General features: G+C 37.5%; 1 protein-coding gene across 1 annotated transcript; it reads right to left on the reverse strand.

The window, feature by feature from the left end:
- Positions 1-1,598: 1,598 nt before the first annotated feature.
- LOC140806403 (uncharacterized) lies at positions 1,599-24,477 on the reverse strand. The gene is made up of 2 exons (XM_073163056.1): positions 23,032-24,477; positions 1,599-2,474 (listed from the first exon to the last, which is right to left on the reverse strand). The coding sequence occupies exons 1-2, from the start codon at positions 23,393-23,395 to the stop codon at positions 1,831-1,833; spliced, it is 1,008 nt and encodes a 335-aa protein (XP_073019157.1). The 5' UTR covers positions 23,396-24,477; the 3' UTR covers positions 1,599-1,830.
- Positions 24,478-25,052: the final 575 nt, after the last annotated feature.

Raw genomic sequence — 25,052 nt, forward strand, 5'->3', positions numbered from 1 at the left:
TCTGTACACCAAGCTTCGTTCGTATTTTAAAAATTATTGTTTGAACGGTACTTGTAGTCTTCAATTGCCCTGTTTGAAACAACACAACAAACTAACATATATGTCCAAGTGTTGCCTACTGCACATTCTTCTCTACATGTCGAAGAAACACAAGTCATTGTATGACACAAAGTTCTCTGATGCAGGTATGAGAATTGGCGTATACTTTCCTTAACCATTCAAATTCTAAATGTATCATATATATCTGTAGTTACAATTTTTTCTGTAAATTATATTGTGTCGGTTGTTTCTTAACTTCATATGGAGTAAACAGTAAATTTTGTTCTCCGCTTATTAATTTACTTGGTACGTAATTTCTACACTCACCAATTTATGTTGGTAACATGCATCCTTTACTTACGTACAGTTGTCAAAAACAGTGAAGTGGGTGTCTGCATTAAGAAGCGAAAATAATTAAAAAAACTTATTTCATTGTTACCGTGTTGCAGTGTAATAATTTCTGGTCCAGTAGTTGCTTATTATTCGGTAGGTGTTGACCTACTGAAGATATGCATCATTGCAATATCTACGCCAGTCAGCTTATTGAATACAAGTAGTTGGAGGAATTTAGTAAATAAATCCTTGTTGTTATAAATAGGAAGCATGCTTAGTATGATACTACGGGAGACTCAACATAGTATAGGGGTTCTTCATGTGGTGCACAATGTCTGCACGTTATCCAAATTGCTCCGAAGAAACTGTGAGCAGCAAGTACCAGGTACCTGTAATTGATCTGGTTTCTGATGATGAAACATTTACGTGCAGTGACAAGGAAGGAGCTGATAGTCAGCCAAAGTTGTTAACTGCTGATCAACTTGGAGATGTTTACGAGAAGGGTGAGAAGAAGCAGAAATTGTGTCACATAGCTTCCGTGCATGCTTCAGTCCGTGAGTGTCATGCTCCAGAAACGAATCAAGATGTCAAAATTGAAGCTTGGAAACAACAGCAAGTCAAAGGAAAAACAGTCGAAAACAAACGCCCAAACATCGAAGAATGTTGCAGTTATCGAGCTGTCATCAAATGATTCAAGTGCTTGAAAAATGTTTACTACGGAATTCTGTGCAGATATGGCACCACCCTTATTTTGTTCTCACCGACTAAGTTACAGTATGATGATGAACTGTGGATTTTGGCTAAATGCATATAGAAGTGTGTACTTGGTTGTCATTTCTGCACACATTATATGTAGTGTGTGTTACATGTCCATGTATGTGTAAAGACTAGGTACTGTCCAACAATGTCAAGGTGTTTTTTGTGGCAAATGTAGTTGGCTGTAAATGACTAATTCCAATGCTAGTTCACTTGTGTTTTTGTTGGACAACACATCTCTAAATTCCACATCTCAGAAGTGTTGAACTTTGAATTTAAGTTATTGGAATTACAGTACTGAACGAGGATGTCTTCGTACGATAATGAATTGTATGTTATAATATTTTGCACAAGAAAATAAAAGATTACGAATTGGTTGTTAGCTATTAATCAGTGTGGGAATGTCAAATGGAAAATTTATATTTGAAGCATGACAAACGTAGTAGGAATATCATAAAAACTATATGGAATTGCACAAGGGTATACAATATAATTCATTACAAATTACAGCGTTGTACTTGACAAAATAGAGCACACAGGAAGCAGTTCACAAAAAAAGAGCTAACAACATCTCCATCTTCGACAATGAGGAACAAAATATGAGATTACAACAGCTCCATCACCGACCATTACGAAAACTAAGTTCATCTTCATCACAAAATCAAAACCCATTGTTCCAAAACAAACATAAATCTTTGACCCCTACTCACCACGCAATAACCTCTTAACCAAGCAAATTCTTCCACGCTCGCCAAGTCTTTTGAACAATGCCAAGTCGTTATGGTTGTTGAACAACAACTTCGCTGCAGCAACTTGTTCGTCTTCTGAAAGCTCTGTAAGACCCTGCAATGCATCCAAAACCGTATCTTGAACATCAGAAATTTTGTCCTCCGCGGAAATTTCCTTGATCAATTGTGACATCGTGTCTTTCGTTATGTGCGCGAGGTTGTTGATTGCTTCGACTATTGATACATCATGGTCGCTCGTGTGCTTCTTTTTCTTACTTTTCGAAGATGTACCTGCATTTGTTTTAGACGTTGGCGTATGCGTCTCGGATATGGAATCATCAGCACCATCGAAAGGGATAAATGTACGAGTCTCGCCAATGAACTCTTTGTTTGGATTGTCTTCGCCAAGTTTAAGAACTTGTTGTAACGCATTCTCAAAATTCTTTGAGTGCTCCCCAATAGCTCGATCGTTTCCAAAAATTTCACCCCAATCATTGAAATGCATCCATTGCTTATGCCGCATTGCTCTAAAACTTGGGTCATGCTGCATCAAACATGAAGCGAACGAGTATTGTGTACACATTTTTAACTTAAGTTCAAAGTATTTTAGAGTACATACTGTAATATTCCAACCTTTTATCTTTCTAATGTCAACAATTTTATTTTATGGTTTGGTATTATGGATATATGGTTAAGTTATTATTGATCATGGTTATTGTTATGGTTTATAAGTATAGTTGATGGAAATGTTGATATTTCATGTTATAGCATCAATATGGTTATTGTATTGTATTCATGGTTATTGATTGTATGGTTTTGGTATGGTTAAGTTGATGGTTGTGTATATGAGGAGTTGTTATTGTTGTGAAGGTATAATTTTAGGAGTTGGATTGATGGTTTGGATGGTTTGAGCCAAATAGGTAATTGGGGTGCAGAAACGGTATGAAAATTTTGGTATTTGTTACGGTTTTTAGCATAATGAATGGGATATTGATCCAAATGGCATGAGACCAATTGCATTAGAAAGATAAGATATAAGGCTATAACTTTCTTATTTTGAGTTTTGTTTAAATCATTAGGGAAGACGAGCCAAAAGTGGCCCGAAGTGTGTCGTGTGTTTCGTTGTTCCTGCACTGACACATGTTGGGAGAATGGGCATAACCTTTTACTCAGACCTCCAAATGACCTGAAATTTGGAAAGGTGCAAGAAAACACATAGGGCTACAACTTTCATGTTTATCACTTTGGCTAATTTGGAATATAAATTGCAGGTTTGGCCCCTGGCAGTGGGTACACGGACCCCTACACGGGGTCCGGGTCCGGCCATGCAAAATGTGTTATTTCCCGAGTGTACACGGACCTATACACGGAGGGGGCACGGGGTCCGTGTCTATGGCAAAGAAAACACGTTTTTGGAGGTATTGGAGGCTTATAAACATGGTTCTAGACTATTCTACTCATTTCTTCTTTTCTCCTTTCTCCTCCATTGTTTCTTATCTCTTTTCCTTCTAGTTTTCTCTCCTTCAATTTCCTACTTCTAGTGCCAAGCTCATAGTTGATTTCTTAGCTTCTTCCACTAAGATTTCAAGCTACAAGGTAAGATTTCTATTATTGGAGTTGGAAGGGTTAGAGATGTTGAGGTTTATATTAAAGGGTTAAGTTGAATTGATTGATTCTTTGGATTGATGGTAATGATTTATGATTCTTATTGTTATTTTTGTTGTAGGAATCATTCAAGATCACCTTAGCCATCTTTTGGTTGTTGGGTTGTAAGTAGAGGCTATTCCTTGTGCTCACATGATATATATGTATCCAAGCTATGTTTATTGATGTCTAGCTTCTTTCATGGTTATGTTATTGCCATATTTGTTGTTATATATTCATTGATCCAAGAATTTTATTGATTTCATTGATAAAGAAGCTAGCAAACTATTGTGCTTATCAAGTGTTTGTTCAATTGTCCCAATGAATTTCATATGCTTCAATCCAAGGAATGATAGTAATTCATGCATGTCATTGGCCAATCACATGATTATGAGTATCTCTCACAGTTTTAATATATTTATATATCAAAGAGATACTATCCACAGGTCACAGGTCACAGGTCACAGACTATCATTTCCTTTCCTTTAATTCATGTCATGAAATACCATCTATATTGCTTTGTAATCTATTGTTCATTAAAGATGGTATTATTCATAGTTCATTGACATTGATTCATTGTTCATTGTCATTGATTCGTTGTTCATTGCCATTGCCATAGACATGTTTCAAGCCAAGCCATGTATATGTATTTGTTATGTACAGCTTTCTGCTTACTGAGTTTTATCTCATTCCAGTTAATGTCATGTGATGCAGGTGACAAGAAAGAATGAGAAGGATTGTCCGGTGTAGAAGAAGTCATATAGCATGATAAGGGGAAAACTTTTGACTTGTATCACTGATTTTGGGGTGATGAACCTTAATAGCCATGGGTATCTTGTATTTTGTAGCAAATGAATTGTGTATTTTGGTGAGAAAGTTGGATTATATTATTATGTTAAATATGTAAAATGGTTATGTTAAAGATTTTTTAATGTTTCAAATTAAAAGTTAGTCAAGTTTTGTTAATATGAGCATTATATTGTTATGTTTCCCCTTTAAAATGCAAAGGCTTCCGCGTATATTATTTCTTTAAATTTAAATGTCATGGGAGTGGGGTGTTTCAATTGGTATCAGAGCGAGGTTCTTCGGACCATATATGACTTCTTTTACCTAGGGCAATCCGGTATGTTTTCGATCTTGCATCTATTGATTTTAACATTGAGAATTGATTCCATTTCATTACCATTGATGTATTCTTTCTTTCTATCAATTGTTAAAGTGAGCATATGTGTAGGATATGCCTCCCAAGAGAAAGAACATAGAAGGGGATGATAGGACCTCTTCTACCGATAAGAATGTGAAGGTTGTTGATGAGTTTAGTAAAATATTGAAAGAACAAGCAAATGTTCACGGTGAGCAAATTCAACAACTACTGAGCATGCACACCTCGACTCAAGGTCGTGGTCGTGGAAGAGTTCAAGGCACAACAGAAAGTACTGAGGATGGTTCTTATGATCGTTTTAGAAGAATGAACCCTCCTGATTTTGTTGGTGGTTCTGATCCATTAGTTGCTCTAGAATGGATCAAGTCTTTGGAGGCCATCTTCGACTATCTGAAGTTCAATGATCAAGACAAGGTTAGTTGTGCAGTTTTTATGTTGGTCAAAGCAGCACGTATTTGGTGGGAAGCCACCAAAGTTACAGTGAATGTTCGTGAATTGAAGTGGGATGCATTCAAAGAGCTATTCTACACCAAATATTTTTTGCGAGAGGTTAAAGCTAAGAAGGTCAAAGAATTTCTCGAGTTGCGACAAGCTACCATGACTGTTAATGAATATACTCTCAAATTTGAAGAAGGTTGTGTTTATGCATTCTATATCTGTTGAACCTACTGTTATGCCATTACACTTCAATATTGTGTTGCCCTCTGGGGATGAAATTTGTCCCACTAATATTATCAAGGCATGTCCTGTACAAGTGGGTAATAGATTACTGTTTGCTGATCTTATTGTTATTCCGATGGTTGCATTTGATGTTATTTTTGGAATGGACTGGTTATCTGCTTATCGTGCGGTAATTGATTGTGTGGGCAAGACAGTGAAATTTTTAGCCGATGACCATGATAGTGATGTGTTTGTTGGTATAGGCTCTTCGATGAGTATTCCTATTATTTCTTGCCTTCAAGCTAATAAGTTGTTGCACAAAGGTTGTATGGGTTTTCTAGCTTCAGTGGTTGATGTGCGAAAGGAAAGAAATTTGCAATTACATGATATTGATGTGGTTCAAGATTACCCTGACGTGTTTGCTGATGATGTGCCTGGATTACCACCTGATCGAGAGGTGGAGTTTGTTATTGATTTAATTCCAAGTACAACTCCAATCTCTAAGGCTCCGTACAGAATGGCTCCAACTGAGATGAAGGAATTAAAGAATCAGTTGCAGGAGCTATTAGATAAAGGTTTTATCCGTCCGAGTTCTTCGCCTTGGGGATCTCCGGTGTTATTTGTGAAAAAGAAGGACGGATCATTGAGGTTATGTATCGACTACCGAGAACTTAACAAGGTAACCGTTAAGAATAAATATCATTTGCCACGTATTGATGATTTGTTTGATCAATTGCAAGGAGCAGCAATATTTTCAAAGATCGACCTTCGGTCCGGTTACCATCAACTGAAGGTGAAAAGGGAGTACATACCAAAGACTGCATTTAGAACGAGGTATGGCCATTATGAATTTTTGGTGATGTCGTTCGGGCTAACCAATGCTCCTTCAGTTTTTATGGATTTGATGAATCGTGTCTTTAAGCCGTATTTGGATACTTTTGTCATTGTTTTTATTGATGACATCTTGATCTACTCAAAGACACGAGAACTTCATCGTGAGCATTTGAGGATTGTGTTGCAGCTGTTGAGGGATGCACAATTGTATGCCAAGTTAAAGAAATGTGAGTTCTCGTTAGAGCAGGTGGCATTTTTGGGCCATATTGTTTCAAAAGAAGGAATATCTGTTGATCCATCCAAGATTGAGTCCATTAAGCAATGGTCTATTCCCAAGACAGTCTCAGAAGTAAGAAGTTTTCTTGGTTTGGCAGGTATTACCGTAGGTTCATAGCAGACTTTTCAAAGATAGCTTTGCCATTGACGAGTTTGACAAGGAAGGCTATCAAGTTCGAATGGACCATTGAGTGCCAACAAGCCTTCCAAACAATGAAAGATAAGTTGACTTCTGCCCCTGTTTTAGTACTTCCTTGTGAAACTGAAGATTTTGTTGTATATACTGATGTTTCTAAGCAGGGCTTAGGTGCCGTATTGATGCAGAGCGGGAAAGTGATAGTTTATGCTTCTCGTCAGTTGAAGGACTACGAGAAGAATTATCCCACTCATGATTTGGAGTTGGCGGCTGTGGTTTTTGCTTTAAAAATTTGATGCCACTATCTTTATGGTGAGAAATGTGAAATATTTACAGATCACAAAAGTTTGAGTTATTTGTTTTCGCAGAAAGAATTGAATATGCGGCAGTGGAGATGGTTGGAATTGGTAAAAGATTACGATTGCACCATTAGCTATCATCCTGGAAAAGCTAATGTGGTTGCGGATGCTTTGAGTCGCAAATGAAGTTCATTATTGGGTTCCATGATTTCTAAACCCTTGTTGCTTGATTTACAAAGAAATGAGATTAATTTGGTATCTTCAGGTACAGTTGCTCGATTGTCTTCTCTAGTTCTTCACTCAACTTTATTTGATCGAATTTTGAAGGAACAACAACTGGATGCTCAGTTATTAGAGTTGAAGAGGAAAAGTGATCTGTCAGGTGTTTCTGAGTTTGGGTTTAATCGTGATGGTTTGTTGACCTTTAGAAGCAGGATATGTGTTCCTATGGGTGATGACATTCGAAAAGAGGTACTTCTTGAAGCTCATACTGCACCATATTCTGTACATCCCGGTTGTACCAAGATGTACCAAGATCTTCGATGTCTTTACTGGTGGCCCGGTATGAAGAAAGATATAATGTTATTTGTTTCTGAATGTCTAATCTGTCAGCAGGTTAAGATTGAGCACCAAAGACCGGCGGGGTTATTGCAATCCTTGCCTATACCGCAATGGAAGTGGGAACACATAACCATGGATTTCGTTGTTGGATTGCCAAGGACTCAGAAAGGCTTCAATTCGATTTGGGTGATTGTGGATCGATTGACCAAATCATCGCATTTTCTTCTTGTCAAGACGACGTATTCTATGAATCAATATGCTGAGTCGTATATTCAGGAGATTGTGAGACTTCATGGAATACCGGTGTCGATAGTTTCTGATCGTGATCCAAGGTTTACATCAGAGTTTTGGAAGAGTTTGCATCGAGCCTTGGGAACGAAATTGGCTTAGAGTACCGCATACCATCCTCAAAGCGACGGTCAATCAGAAAGGGTAATCCAAATTTTGGAGGATATGCTAAGGGCTTGTACGATTGATTTCCCGGGAAGTTGGGATTCTAAGTTGCCTTTGGTAGAGTTCACGTATAATAACAGTTTCCAGTCTTCTATTGGCATGGCACCTTATGAAGCTTTATATGGAAGGAAGTGTCGATCTCCTCTTTATTGGGAAGAGGTAGGTGAAAGGAAGATGTTGGGCCCGGAGTTGGTTCAACAAACAGCAGATGTTGTAGCATTGATCCAAGAGCGAATGAAGACCGCTCAGTCTAGACAGAAGAGTTATGCCGATGTTCGACGACGGCCTTTGATTTTCGAGGTTGGCGATCATGTTTTTATTAAAATAGCTCCTCTCAAGGGAGTTATGCGATTTGGTAAGAAAGGTAAGTTAAGTCCTCGATACATTGGACCTTTTGAAATTCTTGATAAGATTGGAGATCGAGCCTATCGTCTTGCATTACCACCGGACTTGGATAGAGTTCACAACGTATTTCATGTTTCTATGCTCCGTAAGTATCTTTCTAATCCATCTCATGTTCTTCGGTACGAATCATTGGATCTTTTACCTAACTTGAGTTACGAGGAAGTGCCGGTTCAAATTCTTGATCGCAAAGTGAAAGTGCTAAAGACTAAAGAAATTGGCCTTGTCAAAGTTCTTTGGAGGAATCATGTTATTGAAGAGGCCACATGGGAACCAAAAGAAGAAATGAAACATCGTTATCCGAATTTATTCGACGGTAAGAAAATTTCGGGGACGAAATTTTTATAAGGAGGGGAGATTGTAATATTCCAACCTTTTATCTTTCTAATGTCAACACTGTTATTCTATGGTTTGGTATTATGGATATATGGTTAAGTTATTATTGATCATGGTTATTGTTATGTTTTATGATTATAGTTGATGGAAAGGTTGATATTTCATGTTATAGCATCAATATGGTTATTGTATTGTATTCATGGTTATTGATTGTATGGTTTTGGTATGGTTAAGTTGATGGTTGTGTATATGAGGAGTTGTTATTGTTGTGAAGGTATAATTTTAGGAGTTGGATTGATGGTTTGAATGGTTTGAGCCAAATAGGTAATTGGGGTGCAGAAACGGTATGAAAATTTTGGTATTTGTTTCGGTTTTTAGCATAATGAATGGGATATTGATCCAAATGACATGAGACCAATTGCATTAGAAAGATAAGATATAAGGCTATAACTTTCTTATTTTGAGTTTTGTTTAAATCATTAGGGAAGACGAGCCAAAAGTGGCCCGAAGTGTGTCGTGTGTTTCGTTGTTCCTGCACTGACACATGTTGGGAGAATGGGCATAACCTTTTACTCAGACCTCCAAATGACCTGAAATTTGGAGAGGTGCAAGAAAACACATAGGGCTACAACTTTCATGTTTACCACTTTGGCTAATTCGGAATATAAATTGCAGTTTTGGCCCCTGGCAGTGGGTACACGGACCCCTACACGGGGTCCGGGTCCGGCCATGCAAAATGTGTTATTTCCCGAGTGTACACGGACCTATACACGGAGGGGGGCACGGGGTCCGTGTCTATGGAATAGAAAACACATTTTTGGAGGTATTGGAGGCTTATAAACATGGTTCTAGACTATTCTACTCATTTCTTCTTTTCTCCTTTCTCCCGTTTCTTATCTCTTTTCCTTCTAGTTTTCTCTCCTTCAATTTCCTACTTCTAGTGCCAAGCTCATAGTTGATTTCTTAGCTTCTTCCACTAAGATTTCAAGCTACAAGGTAAGATTTCTATTATTGGAGTTGGAAGGGTTAGAGATGTTGAGGTTTATATTAAAGGGTTAAGTTGAATTGATTGATTCTTTGGATTGATGGTAATGATTTATGATTCTTATTGTTATTTTTGTTGTAGGAATCATTCAAGATCACCTTAGCCATCTTTTGGTTGTTGGGTTGTAAGTAGAGGCTATTCCTTGTGCTCACATGATATATATGTATCCAAGCTATGTTTATTGATGTCTAGCTTCTTTCATGGTTATGTTATTGCCATATTTGTTGTTATATATTCATTGATCCAAGAATTTTATTGATTTCATTGATAAAGAAGCTAGCAAGCTATTGTGCTTATCAAGTGTTTGTTCAATTGTCCCAATGAATTTCATATGCTTCAATCCAAGGAATGATAGTAATTCATGCATGTCATTGGCCAATCACATGATTATGAGTATCTCTCACAGTTTTGATATATTTATATATCAAAGAGATACTATCCACAGGTCACAGGTCACAGACTATCATTTCCTTTCCTTTAATTCATGTCATGAAATACCATCTATATTGCTTTGTAATCTATTGTTCATTAAAGATGGTATTATTCATTGTTCATTGCCATTGATTCATTGTTCATTGTCATTGATTCGTTGTTCATTGCCATTCCCATAGCCATGTTTCAAGCCAAGCCATGTATATGTATTTTTATGTACAGCTTTCTGCTTACTGAGTTTTATCTCATTCCAGTTAATGTCATGTGATGCAGGTGACAAGAAAGAATGAGAAGGATTGTCCGGTGTAGAAGAAGTCATATAGCATGATAAGGGGAAAACTTTTGACTTGTATCACTGATTTTGGGGTGATGAACCTTAATAGCCATGGGTATCTTGTATTTTGTAGCAAATGAATTGTGTATTTTGGTGAGAAAGTTGGATTATATTATTATGTTAAATATGTAAAATGGTTATGTTAAAGATTTGTTAATGTTTCAAATTAAAAGTTAGTCAAGTTTTGTTAATATGAGCATTATATTGTTATGTTTCCCCTTTGAAATGCAAAGGCTTCCGCGTATATTATTTCTTTAAATTTAAATGTCATGGGAGTGGGGTGTTTCAATTGGTATCAGAGCGAGGTTCTTCGGACCATATATGACTTCTTTTACCTAGGGCAATCCGGTATGTTTTCGATCTTGCATCTATTGATTTTAACATTGAGAATTGATTCCATTTCATTACCATTGATGTATTCTTTCTTTCTATCAATTGTTAAAGTGAGCATATGTGTAGGATATGCCTCCCAAGAGAAAGAACATAGAAGGGGATGATAGGACCTCTTCTACCGATAAGAATGTGAAGGTTGTTGATGAGTTTAGTAAAATATTGAAAGAACAAGCAAAGGTTCACGGTGAGCAAATTCAACAACTAATGAGCATGCACACCTCGACTCAAGGTCGTGGTCGTGGAAGAGTTCAAGGCACAACAGAAAGTACTGAGGATGGTTCTTATGATCGTTTTAGAAGAATGAACCCTCCTGATTTTGTTGGTGGTTCTGATCCATTAGTTGCTCTAGAATGGATAAAGTCTTTGGAGGCCATCTTCGACTATCTGAAGTTCAATGATCAAGACAAGGTTAGTTGTGCAGTTTTTATGTTGGTCAAAGCAGCACGTATTTGGTGGGAAGCCACCAAAGTTACAGTGAATGTTCGTGAATTGAAGTGGGATGCATTCAAAGAGCTATTCTACACCAAATATTTTTCGCGAGAGGTTAAAGCTAAGAAGGTCAAAGAATTTCTCGAGTTGCGACAAGCTACCATGACTGTTAATGAATATACTCTCAAATTTGAAGAAGGTTGTGTTTATGCATTCTATGTTGAACCTACTGTTATGCCATTACACTTCAATATTGTGTTGCCCTCTGGGGATGAAATTTGTCCCACTAATATTATCAAGGCATGTCCTGTACAAGTGGGTAATAGATTACTGTTTGCTGATCTTATTGTTATTCCGATGGTTGCATTTGATGTTATTTTTGGAATGGACTGGTTATCTGCTTATCGTGCGGTAATTGATTGTGTGGGCAAGACAGTGAAATTTTTAGCCGATGACCATGATAGTGATGTGTTTGTTGGTATAGGCTCTTCGATGAGTATTCCTATTATTTCTTGCCTTCAAGCTAATAAGTTGTTGCACAAAGGTTGTATGGGTTTTCTAGCTTCAGTGGTTGATGTGCGAAAGGAAAGAAATTTGCAATTACATGATATTGATGTGGTTCAAGATTACCCTGACGTGTTTGCTGATGATGTGCCTGGATTACCACCTGATCGAGAGGTGGAGTTTGCTATTGATTTAATTCCAGGTACAAATCCAATCTCCAAGGCTCCGTACAGAATGGCTCCAACTGAGATGAAGGAATTAAAGAATCAGTTGCAGGAGCTATTAGATAAAGGTTTTATCCGTCCGAGTTCTTCGTCTTGGGGAGCTCCGGTGTTATTTGTGAAAAAGAAGGACGGATCATTGAGGTTATGTATCGACTATCGAGAACTTAACAAGGTAACCGTTAAGAATAAATATCCTTTGCCACGTATTGATGATTTGTTTGATCAATTGCAAGGAGCAGCAATATTTTCAAAGATCGACCTTCGGTCCGGTTACCATCAACTGAAGGTGAAAAGGGAGTACATACCAAAGACTGCATTTAGAACGAGGTATGGCCATTATGAATTTTTGGTGATGTCGTTCGGGCTAACCAATGCTCCTTCAGTTTTTATGGATTTGATGAATCGTGTCTTTAAGCCGTATTTGGATACTTTTGTCATGGTTTTTATTGATGACATCTTGATCTACTCAAAGACACGAGAACTTCATCGTGAGCATTTGAGGATTGTGTTGCAGCTGTTGAGGGATGCACAATTGTATGCCAAGTTAAAGAAATGTGAGTTCTCGTTAGAGCAGGTGGCATTTTTGGGCCATATTGTTTCAAAAGAAGGAATATCTGTTGATCCATCCAAGATTGAGTCCATTAAGCAATGGTCTATTCCCAAGACAGTCTCAGAAGTAAGAAGTTTTCTTGGTTTGGCAGGGTATTACCGTAGGTTCATAGCAGACTTTTCAAAGATAGCTTTGCCATTGACGAGTTTGACAAGGAAGGCTATCAAGTTCGAATGGACCATTGAGTGCCAACAAGCCTTCCAAACATTGAAAGATAAGTTGACTTCTGCCCCTGTTTTAGTACTTCCTTGTGAAACTGAAGATTTTGTTGTATATACTGATGCTTCTAAGCAGGGCTTAGGTGCCGTATTGATGCAGAGCGGGAAAGTGATAGTTTATGCTTCTCGTCAGTTGAAGGACTACGAGAAGAATTATCCCACTCATGATTTGGAGTTGGCGGCTGTGGTTTTTGCTTTAAAAATTTGGCGCCACTATCTTTATGGTGAGAAATGTGAAATATTTACAGATCACAAAAGTTTGAGTTATTTGTTTTCGCAGAAAGAATTGAATATGCGGCAGTGGAGATGGTTGGAATTGGTAAAAGATTACGATTGCACCATTAGCTATCATCCTGGAAAAGCTAATGTGGTTGTGGATGCTTTGAGTCGCAAATCAAGTTCATTATTGGGTTCCATGATTTCTAAACCCTTGTTGCTTGATTTACAAAGAAATGAGATTAATTTGGTATCTTCAGGTACAGTTGCTCGATTGTCTTCTCTAGTTCTTCACTCACTTTATTTGATCGAATTTTGAAGGAACAACAACTGGATGCTCAGTTATTAGAGTTGAAGAGGAAAAGTGATCTGTCAGGTGTTTCTGAGTTTGGGTTTAATCGTGATGGTTTGTTGACCTTTAGAAGCAGGATATGTGTTCCTATGGGTGATGACATTCGAAAAGAGGTACTTCTTGAAGCTCATACTGCACCATATTCTGTACATCCCGGTTGTACCAAGATGTACCAAGATCTTCGATGTCTTTACTGGTGGCCCGGTATGAAGAAAGATATAATGTTATTTGTTTCTGAATGTCTAACCTGTCAGCAGGTTAAGATTGAGCACCAAAGACCGGCGGGGTTATTGCAATCCTTGCCTATACCGCAATGGAAGTGGGAACACATAACCATGGATTTCGTTGTTGGATTGCCAAGGACTCAGAAAGGCTTCAATTCGATTTGGGTGATTGTGGATCGATTGACCAAATCATCGCATTTTCTTCCTGTCAAGACGACGTATTCTATGAATCAATATGTTGAGTCGTATATTCAGGAGATTGTGAGACTTCATGGAATACCGGTGTCGATAGTTTCTGATCGTGATCCAAGGTTTACATCAGAGTTTTGGAAGAGTTTGCATCGAGCCTTGGGAACGAAATTGGCTTAGAGTACCGCATACCATCCTCAAAGCGACGGTCAATCAGAAAGGGTAATCCAAATTTTGGAGGATATGCTAAGGGCTTGTACGATTGATTTCCCGGGAAGTTGGGATTCTAAGTTGCCTTTGGTAGAGTTCACGTATAATAACAGTTTCCAGTCTTCTATTGGCATGGCACCTTATGAAGCTTTATATGGAAGGAAGTGCCGATCTCCTCTTTATTGGGAAGAGGTAGGTGAAAGGAAGATGTTGGGCCCGGAGTTGGTTCAACAAACAGCAGATGTTGTAGCATTGATCCAAGAGCGAATGAAGACCGCTCAGTCTAGACAGAAGAGTTATGCCGATGTTCGACGACGGCCTTTGATTTTCGAGGTTGGCGATCATGTTTTTATTAAAATAGCTCCTCTCAAGGGAGTTATGCGATTTGGTAAGAAAGGTAAGTTAAGTCCTCGATACATTGGACCTTTTGAAATTCTTGATAAGATTGGAGATCGAGCCTATCGTCTTGCATTACCACCGGACTTGGATAGAGTTCACAACGTATTTCATGTTTCTATGCTCCGTAAGTATCTTTCTAATCCATCTCATGTTCTTCGGTACGAATCATTGGATCTTTTACCTAACTTGAGTTACGAGGAAGTGCCGGTTCAAATTCTTGATCGCAAAGTGAAAGTGCTAAAGACTAAAGAAATTGGCCTTGTCAAAGTTCTTTGGAGGAATCATGTTATTGAAGAGGCCACATGGGAACCAAAAGAAGAAATGAAACATCGTTATCCGAATTTATTCGACGGTAAGAAAATTTCGGGGACGAAATTTTTATAAGGAGGGAGATTGTAATATTCCAACCTTTTATCTTTCTAATGTCAACAATGTTATTCTATGGTTTGGTATTATGGATATATGGTTAAGTTATTATTGATCATGGTTATTGTTATGGTTTATGAGTATAGTTGATGGAAAGGTTGATATTTCATGTTATAGCATCAATATGGTTATTGTATTGTATTCATGGTTATTGATTGTATGGTTTTGGTATGGTTAAGTTGATGGTTGTGTATATGAGGAGTGGTTATTGTTGTGAAGGTATAATTTTTGGAGTTGGATTGATGGTTTGGATGGTTTGAGCCAAATAGGTAATTGGGGTGCAGAAACGGTATGAAAATTTTGGTATTTGTTACGGTTTTTAGCATAATGAATGTGATATTGATCCAAATGGCATGAGACCAATTGCATTAGAAAGATAAGATATAAGGCTATAACTTTCTTATTTTGAGTTTTGTTTAAATCATTAGGGAAGACGAGCCAAAAGTGGCCCGAAGTGTGTCGTGTGTTTCGTTGTTCCTGCACTGACACATGTTGGGAGAATGGGCATAACCTTTTACTCAGACCTCCAAATGACCTGAAATTTGGAGAGGTGCAAGAAAACACATAGGGCTACAACTTTCATGTTTACCACTTTGGCTAATTCGGAATATAAATTGCAGTTTTGGCCCCTGGCAGTGGGTACACGGACCCCTACACGGGGTCCGGGTCCGGCCATGCAAAATGTGTTATTTCCCGAGTGTACACGGACCTATACACGGAGGGGGGCACGGGGTCCGTGTCTATGGAATAGAAAACACGTTTTTGGAGGTATTGGAGGCTTATAAACATGGTTCTAGACTATTCTACTCATTTCTTCTTTTCTCCTTTCTCCCGTTTCTTATCTCTTTTCCTTCTAGTTTTCTCTCCTTCAATTTCCTACTTCTAGTGCCAAGCTCATAGTTGATTTCTTAGCTTCTTCCACTAAGATTTCAAGCTACAAGGTAAGATTTCTATTATTGGAGTTGGAAGGGTTAGAGATGTTGAGGTTTATATTAAAGGGTTAAGTTGAATTGATTGATTCTTTGGATTGATGGTAATGATTTATGATTCTTATTGTTATTTTTGTTGTAGGAATCATTCAAGATCACCTTAGCCATCTTTTGGTTGTTGGGTTGTAAGTAGAGGCTATTCCTTGTGCTCACATGATATATATGTATCCAAGCTATGTTTATTGATGTCTAGCTTCTTTCATGGTTATGTTATTGCCATATTTGTTGTTATATATTCATTGATCCAAGAATTTTATTGATTTCATTGATAAAGAAGCTAGCAAGCTATTGTGCTTATCAAGTGTTTGTTCAATTGTCCCAATGAATTTCATATGCTTCAATCCAAGGAATGATAGTAATTCATGCATGTCATTGGCCAATCACATGATTATGAGTATCTCTCACAGTTTTGATATATTTATATATCAAAGAGATACTATCCACAGGTCACAGGTCACAGACTATCATTTCCTTTCCTTTAATTCATGTCATGAAATACCATCTATATTGCTTTGTAATCTATTGTTCATTAAAGATGGTATTATTCATTGTTCATTGCCATTGATTCATTGTTCATTGTCATTGATTCGTTGTTCATTGCCATTCCCATAGCCATGTTTCAAGCCAAGCCATGTATATGTATTTTTATGTACAGCTTTCTGCTTACTGAGTTTTATCTCATTCCAGTTAATGTCATGTGATGCAGGTGACAAGAAAGAATGAGAAGGATTGTCCGGTGTAGAAGAAGTCATATAGCATGATAAGGGGAAAACTTTTGACTTGTATCACTGATTTTGGGGTGATGAACCTTAATAGCCATGGGTATCTTGTATTTTGTAGCAAATGAATTGTGTATTTTGGTGAGAAAGTTGGATTATATTATTATGTTAAATATGTAAAATGGTTATGTTAAAGATTTGTTAATGTTTCAAATTAAAAGTTAGTCAAGTTTTGTTAATATGAGCATTATATTGTTATGTTTCCCCTTTGAAATGCAAAGGCTTCCGCGTATATTATTTCTTTAAATTTAAATGTCATGGGAGTGGGGTGTTTCAATTGGTATCAGAGCGAGGTTCTTCGGACCATATATGACTTCTTTTACCTAGGGCAATCCGGTATGTTTTCGATCTTGCATCTATTGATTTTAACATTGAGAATTGATTCCATTTCATTACCATTGATGTATTCTTTCTTTCTATCAATTGTTAAAGTGAGCATATGTGTAGGATATGCCTCCCAAGAGAAAGAACATAGAAGGGGATGATAGGACCTCTTCTACCGATAAGAATGTGAAGGTTGTTGATGAGTTTAGTAAAATATTGAAAGAACAAGCAAAGGTTCACGGTGAGCAAATTCAACAACTAATGAGCATGCACACCTCGACTCAAGGTCGTGGTCGTGGAAGAGTTCAAGGCACAACAGAAAGTACTGAGGATGGTTCTTATGATCGTTTTAGAAGAATGAACCCTCCTGATTTTGTTGGTGGTTCTGATCCATTAGTTGCTCTAGAATGGATAAAGTCTTTGGAGGCCATCTTCGACTATCTGAAGTTCAATGATCAAGACAAGGTTAGTTGTGCAGTTTTTATGTTGGTCAAAGCAGCACGTATTTGGTGGGAAGCCACCAAAGTTACAGTGAATGTTCGTGAATTGAAGTGGGATGCATTCAAAGAGCTATTCTACACCAAATATTTTTCGCGAGAGGTTAAAGCTAAGAAGGTCAAAGAATTTCTCGAGTTGCGACAAGCTACCATGACTGTTAATGAATATACTCTCAAATTTGAAGAAGGTTGTGTTTATGCATTCTATGTTGAACCTACTGTTATGCCATTACACTTCAATATTGTGTTGCCCTCTGGGGATGAAATTTGTCCCACTAATATTATCAAGGCATGTCCTGTACAAGTGGGTAATAGATTACTGTTTGCTGATCTTATTGTTATTCCGATGGTTGCATTTGATGTTATTTTTGGAATGGACTGGTTATCTGCTTATCGTGCGGTAATTGATTGTGTGGGCAAGACAGTGAAATTTTTAGCCGATGACCATGATAGTGATGTGTTTGTTGGTATAGGCTCTTCGATGAGTATTCCTATTATTTCTTGCCTTCAAGCTAATAAGTTGTTGCACAAAGGTTGTATGGGTTTTCTAGCTTCAGTGGTTGATGTGCGAAAGGAAAGAAATTTGCAATTACATGATATTGATGTGGTTCAAGATTACCCTGACGTGTTTGCTGATGATGTGCCTGGATTACCACCTGATCGAGAGGTGGAGTTTGCTATTGATTTAATTCCAGGTACAAATCCAATCTCTAAGGCTCCGTACAGAATGGCTCCAACTGAGATGAAGGAATTAAAGAATCAGTTGCAGGAGCTATTAGATAAAGGTTTTATCCGTCCGAGTTCTTCGTCTTGGGGAGCTCCGGTGTTATTTGTGAAAAAGAAGGACGGATCATTGAGGTTATGTATCGACTATCGAGAACTTAACAAGGTAACCGTTAAGAATAAATATCCTTTGCCACGTATTGATGATTTGTTTGATCAATTGCAAGGAGCAGCAATATTTTCAAAGATCGACCTTCGGTCCGGTTACCATCAACTGAAGGTGAAAAGGGAGTACATACCAAAGACTGCATTTAGAACGAGGTATGGCCATTATGAATTTTTGGTGATGTCGTTCGGGCTAACCAATGCTCCTTCAGTTTTTATGGATTTGATGAATCGTGTCTTTAAGCCGTATTTGGATACTTTTGTCATGGTTTTTATTGATGACATCTTGATCTACTCAAAGACACGAGAACTTCATCGTGAGCATTTGAGGATTGTGTTGCAGCTGTTGAGGGATGCACAATTGTATGCCAAGTTAAAGAAATGTGAGTTCTCGTTAGAGCAGGTGGCATTTTTGGGCCATATTGTTTCAAAAGAAGGAATATCTGTTGATCCATCCAAGATTGAGTCCATTAAGCAATGGTCTATTCCCAAGACAGTCTCAGAAGTAAGAAGTTTTCTTGGTTTGGCAGGGTATTACCGTAGGTTCATAGCAGACTTTTCAAAGATAGCTTTGCCATTGACGAGTTTGACAAGGAAGGCTATCAAGTTCGAATGGACCATTGAGTGCCAACAAGCCTTCCAAACATTGAAAGATAAGTTGACTTCTGCCCCTGTTTTAGTACTTCCTTGTGAAACTGAAGATTTTGTTGTATATACTGATGCTTCTAAGCAGGGCTTAGGTGCCGTATTGATGCAGAGCGGGAAAGTGATAGTTTATGCTTCTCGTCAGTTGAAGGACTACGAGAAGAATTATCCCACTCATGATTTGGAGTTGGCGGCTGTGGTTTTTGCTTTAAAAATTTGGCGCCACTATCTTTATGGTGAGAAATGTGAAATATTTACAGATCACAAAAGTTTGAGTTATTTGTTTTCGCAGAAAGAATTGAATATGCGGCAGTGGAGATGGTTGGAATTGGTAAAAGATTACGATTGCACCATTAGCTATCATCCTGGAAAAGCTAATGTGGTTGTGGATGCTTTGAGTCGCAAATCAAGTTCATTATTGGGTTCCATGATTTCTAAACCCTTGTTGCTTGATTTACAAAGAAATGAGATTAATTTGGTATCTTCAGGTACAGTTGCTCGATTGTCTTCTCTAGTTCTTCACTCACTTTATTTGATCGAATTTTGAAGGAACAACAACTGGATGCTCAGTTATTAGAGTTGAAGAGGAAAAGTGATCTGTCAGGTGTTTCTGAGTTTGGGTTTAATCGTGATGGTTTGTTGACCTTTAGAAGCAGGATATGTGTTCCTATGGGTGATGACATTCGAAAAGAGGTACTTCTTGAAGCTCATACTGCACCATATTCTGTACATCCCGGTTGTACCAAGATGTACCAAGATCTTCGATGTCTTTACTGGTGGCCCGGTATGAAGAAAGATATAATGTTATTTGTTTCTGAATGTCTAACCTGTCAGCAGGTTAAGATTGAGCACCAAAGACCGGCGGGGTTATTGCAATCCTTGCCTATACCGCAATGGAAGTGGGAACACATAACCATGGATTTCGTTGTTGGATTGCCAAGGACTCAGAAAGGCTTCAATTCGATTTGGGTGATTGTGGATCGATTGACCAAATCATCGCATTTTCTTCCTGTCAAGACGACGTATTCTATGAATCAATATGTTGAGTCGTATATTCAGGAGATTGTGAGACTTCATGGAATACCGGTGTCGATAGTTTCTGATCGTGATCCAAGGTTTACATCAGAGTTTTGGAAGAGTTTGCATCGAGCCTTGGGAACGAAATTGGCTTAGAGTACCGCATACCATCCTCAAAGCGACGGTCAATCAGAAAGGGTAATCCAAATTTTGGAGGATATGCTAAGGGCTTGTACGATTGATTTCCCGGGAAGTTGGGATTCTAAGTTGCCTTTGGTAGAGTTCACGTATAATAACAGTTTCCAGTCTTCTATTGGCATGGCACCTTATGAAGCTTTATATGGAAGGAAGTGCCGATCTCCTCTTTATTGGGAAGAGGTAGGTGAAAGGAAGATGTTGGGCCCGGAGTTGGTTCAACAAACAGCAGATGTTGTAGCATTGATCCAAGAGCGAATGAAGACCGCTCAGTCTAGACAGAAGAGTTATGCCGATGTTCGACGACGGCCTTTGATTTTCGAGGTTGGCGATCATGTTTTTATTAAAATAGCTCCTCTCAAGGGAGTTATGCGATTTGGTAAGAAAGGTAAGTTAAGTCCTCGATACATTGGACCTTTTGAAATTCTTGATAAGATTGGAGATCGAGCCTATCGTCTTGCATTACCACCGGACTTGGATAGAGTTCACAACGTATTTCATGTTTCTATGCTCCGTAAGTATCTTTCTAATCCATCTCATGTTCTTCGGTACGAATCATTGGATCTTTTACCTAACTTGAGTTACGAGGAAGTGCCGGTTCAAATTCTTGATCGCAAAGTGAAAGTGTTAAAGACTAAAGAAATTGGCCTTGTCAAAGTTCTTTGGAGGAATCATGTTATTGAAGAGGCCACATGGGAACCAAAAGAAGAAATGAAACATCGTTATCCGAATTTATTCGACGGTAAGAAAATTTCGGGGACGAAATTTTTATAAGGAGGGAGATTGTAATATTCCAACCTTTTATCTTTCTAATGTCAACAATTTTATTTTATGGTTTGGTATTATGGATATATGGTTAAGTTATTATTGATCATGGTTATTGTTATGGTTTATGAGTATAGTTGATGGAAAGGTTGATATTTCATGTTATAGCATCAATATGGTTATTGTATTGTATTCATGGTTATTGATTGTATGGTTTTGGTATGGTTAAGTTGATGGTTGTGTATATGAGGAGTTGTTATTGTTGTGAAGGTATAATTTTAGGAGTTGGATTGATGGTTTGGATGGTTTGAGCCAAATAGGTAATTGGGGTGCAGAAACGGTATGAAAATTTTGGTATTTATTACGGTTTTTAGCATAATGAATGGGATATTGATCCAAATGGCATGAGACCAATTGCATTAGAAAGATAAGATATAAGGCTATAACTTTCTTATTTTGAGTTTTGTTTAAATCATTAGGGAAGACGAGCCAAAAGTGGCCCGAAGTGTGTCGTGTGTTTCGTTGTTCCTGCACTGACACATGTTGGGAGAATGGGCATAACCTTTTACTCAGACCTCCAAATGACCTGAAATTTGGAGAGGTGCAAGAAAACACATAGGGCTACAACTTTCATGTTTACCACTTTGGCTAATTCGGAATATAAATTGCAATTTTGGCCCCTGACAGTGGGTACACGGACCCCTACACGGGGTCCGGGTCCGGCCATGCAAAATGTGTTATTTCCCGAGTGTACACGGACCTATACACGGAGGGGGGCACGGGGTCCGTGTCTATGGAATAGAAAACACGTTTTTGGAGGTATTGGAGGCTTATAAACATGGTTCTAGACTATTCTACTCATTTCTTCTTTTCTCCTTTCTCCTCCATCGTTTCTTATCTCTTTTCCTTCTAGTTTTCTCTCCTTCAATTTCCTACTTCTAGTGCCAAGCTCATAGTTGATTTCTTAGCTTCTTCCACTAAGATTTCAAGCTACAAGGTAAGATTTCTATTATTGGAGTTGGAAGGGTTAGAGAATGTTGAGGTTTATATTAAAGGGTTAAGTTGAATTGATTGATTCTTTGGATTGATGGTAATGATTTATGATTCTTATTGTTATTTTTGTTGTAGGAATCATTCAAGATCACCTTAGCCATCTTTTGGTTGTTGGGTTGTAAGTAGAGGCTATTCCTTGTGCTCACATGATATATATGTATCCAAGCTATGTTTATTGATGTCTAGCTTCTTTCATGGTTATGTTATTGCCATATTTGTTGTTATATATTCATTGATCCAAGAATTTTATTGATTTCATTGATAAAGAAGGCTAGCAAGCTATTGTGCTTATCAAGTGTTTGTTCAATTGTCCCAATGAATTTCATATGCTTCAATCCAAGGAATGATAGTAATTCATGCATGTCATTGGCCAATCACATGATTATGAGTATCTCTCACAGTTTTGATATATTTATATATCAAAGAGATACTATCCACAGGTCACAGGTCACAGACTATCATTTCCTTTCCTTTAATTCATGTCATGAAATACCATCTATATTGCTTTGTAATCTATTGTTCATTAAAGATGTATTATTCATTGTTCATTGACATTGATTCATTGTTCATTGTCATTGATTCGTTGTTCATTGTCATTGCCATAGCCATGTTTCAAGCCAAGCCATGTATATGTATTTGTTATGTACAGCTTTCTGCTTACTGAGTTTTATCTCATTCCAGTTAATGTCATGTGATGCAGGTGACAAGAAAGAATGAGAAGGATTGTCCTGGTGTAGAAGAAGTCATATAGCATGATAAGGGGAAAACTTTTGACTTGTATCACTGATTTTGGGGTGATGAACCTTAATAGCCATGGGTATCTTGTATTTTGTAGCAAATGAATTGTGTATTTTGGTGAGAAAGTTGGATTATATTATTATTTTAAATATGTAAAATGGTTATGTTAAAGATTTGTTAATGTTTCAAATTAAAAGTTAGTCAAGTTTTGTTAATATGAGCATTATATTGTTATGTTTCCCCTTTAAAATGCAAAGGCTTCCGCGTATATTATTTCTTTAAATTTAAATGTCATGGGAGTGGGGTGTTTCACATACCTTTCAGAATTGATTCCCAAGTCTCGTCTGTAACATCGATCGTGTTATCAGTATCATTCCAACCGACACCACTCTTGGATAACAACGTCACCAAAGTACTATATGTTTTCTTCCATACGTGTATTTTTGAATTTATGTGAGGATTCCCACGTATATTTGTTCCTGGTATTGCTTTCTGCATTGCATTCTCCAACAAAGTCAAGTAACCCGCTTTGAAACCATTCTCGCTTTTCCAACCCTTTGTCATTACATCATTCAGCGACTGTATTAAGACATCTTCTTCACGGCCCCTCCAACTTCGTCGTGTCTTCTCCGGTTGCTTGCACCTTGCAATGCGGCTACCAGAAGTAGCTACACTGTCCATGAGTACACGAAAGATGAGTGGAGAATTCTGTCATTAAATCAACATCATAAGTACATGTAGTAGTATTCACTGACAATCTTAAAATGTAACATCAAAGGAGAAAATGGTACATTAAAATATTTCAGTGACATATACAACGTGCTTCACAGAAAGTTCCGTCAATTACACTTGTTGATCTCAAAACAACTACAACATCAGATTTAGATAAACAATGTAAAGATGTGCAGCCCCAGGCAATCACATATTACAAGAAGGAATAGTTAAATGTAGGTGTTCCACATGGACATTGCGCACTGATCTCGCCAATTAACCCACTCGTTCGACGCCTCAAAACTGCTTATGTACTCATTTTGTGTCTCGTGAATGGGACTGCCAACTTCATCTTCGTATTCCTCTAAAGGATCATCGGGCATTTGATTACGAATGAAATTATGTAATAGAATGCAAGCACGAATTATTTGGTTTTGAACATGCAAGGGGTAGAACGAAGGACTTCGAAGTAGGGATGGCAATGGGTAGGGTATGGGTCAGATTTCATACATCCATCCCCATACCCATTTATTAAATTCATCCTCATACCCATCCCCATACCCATCGGGTATTGAATTTCATCCACATCCCCATACCCATCGGATTATCGGATACTCATACCCTATCCAAATACCCTATTATCATATACAATTGAATTTTTTCAAATTTAAATTGTTTCAATGAAGTTATGAATATTTAAAAAATTATTTAAATGAACAATAAAAAAAATTATTAATGATAAAAATTTGCAAAATACACTTTATAGAAAAAATAACAAAATTAAAAATAGCCCAAGTTAAAAAAAAAAAAAAACCAAAACCAATAAAAAAACAAAATCACGTACATTTCAAACTCCCAAATTAATTGGTTAAAAAAACCCTAAAATGAATTGGGAAATATGCAAACAAAAAAGGAATACAATGAACCATAATCAAGAAATAAAGTATTTTTCAATTTTTGAAGTCAAACATGGAATAAACTTACAAATGGAGACGATGAGAAATTGAATGAAAAATAAAAGAGTGGTAAAACCTTGAAACGTCAAAGTGAAAGAGAAAGGAAAGAGAAAAGAAAAAATATCAATTTACTTGGTTTTGAGAAGATGAATCTTTAATATAAATAAATATAATTACTATATATATACATATATATATATATTTATATATATATAAATCCGTATACATATATATTTATATATATATATATTAATTTAAACAGGGTTTTCGGGTCGGGTGTGGGTCGGATTATATCAAACTCGCCTCCATACCCGAACCCGAAATCACCATACCCGATTACCTAATTATTTAATCGGGTCTAAAAATCCCTCCATACCCTCTTCTATTCGGGTCGGGTATCGGATCCTCCAACGGGTTCGGAGGAAATTGCCATCCCTACTTCGAAGGATAGCCCATCTCTTTTTCAACAAACCAAATGCTCTTTCAATAATATTTCTTGCTTGTGAATGCCTCCAATTGAATAACTCATTGTGATCTTGTGGTGCGGACGCACAATTGCCCCAAGCATCTCTATGATATCTTACTCGTCTGTACGGAGTCAAAAAACCCTCGGCATTAGCGTATCCATTGTCACAAAGATAACAACACCTTGCACAACGGTTACGTACGAC

The sequence above is a fragment of the Primulina eburnea genome, chromosome 11 (genome assembly GCF_022965805.1).
Source record: "Primulina eburnea isolate SZY01 chromosome 11, ASM2296580v1, whole genome shotgun sequence".
NCBI classification, from domain to species: domain Eukaryota; kingdom Viridiplantae; phylum Streptophyta; class Magnoliopsida; order Lamiales; family Gesneriaceae; genus Primulina; species Primulina eburnea.

Excerpts from the sequence above, each read along its gene's own strand:
- LOC140806403 (XM_073163056.1), bottom strand. The coding sequence starts at position 23,395 with ATGGACAGTGTAGCTACTTCTGGTAGCCGCATTGCAAGGTGCAAGCAA. Across the intron at positions 2,475-23,031 it reads TTGGGAATCAATTCTGAAAG|TATGTACTCTAAAATACTTT; the intron begins GTATGTGAAACA and ends GGAATATTACAG.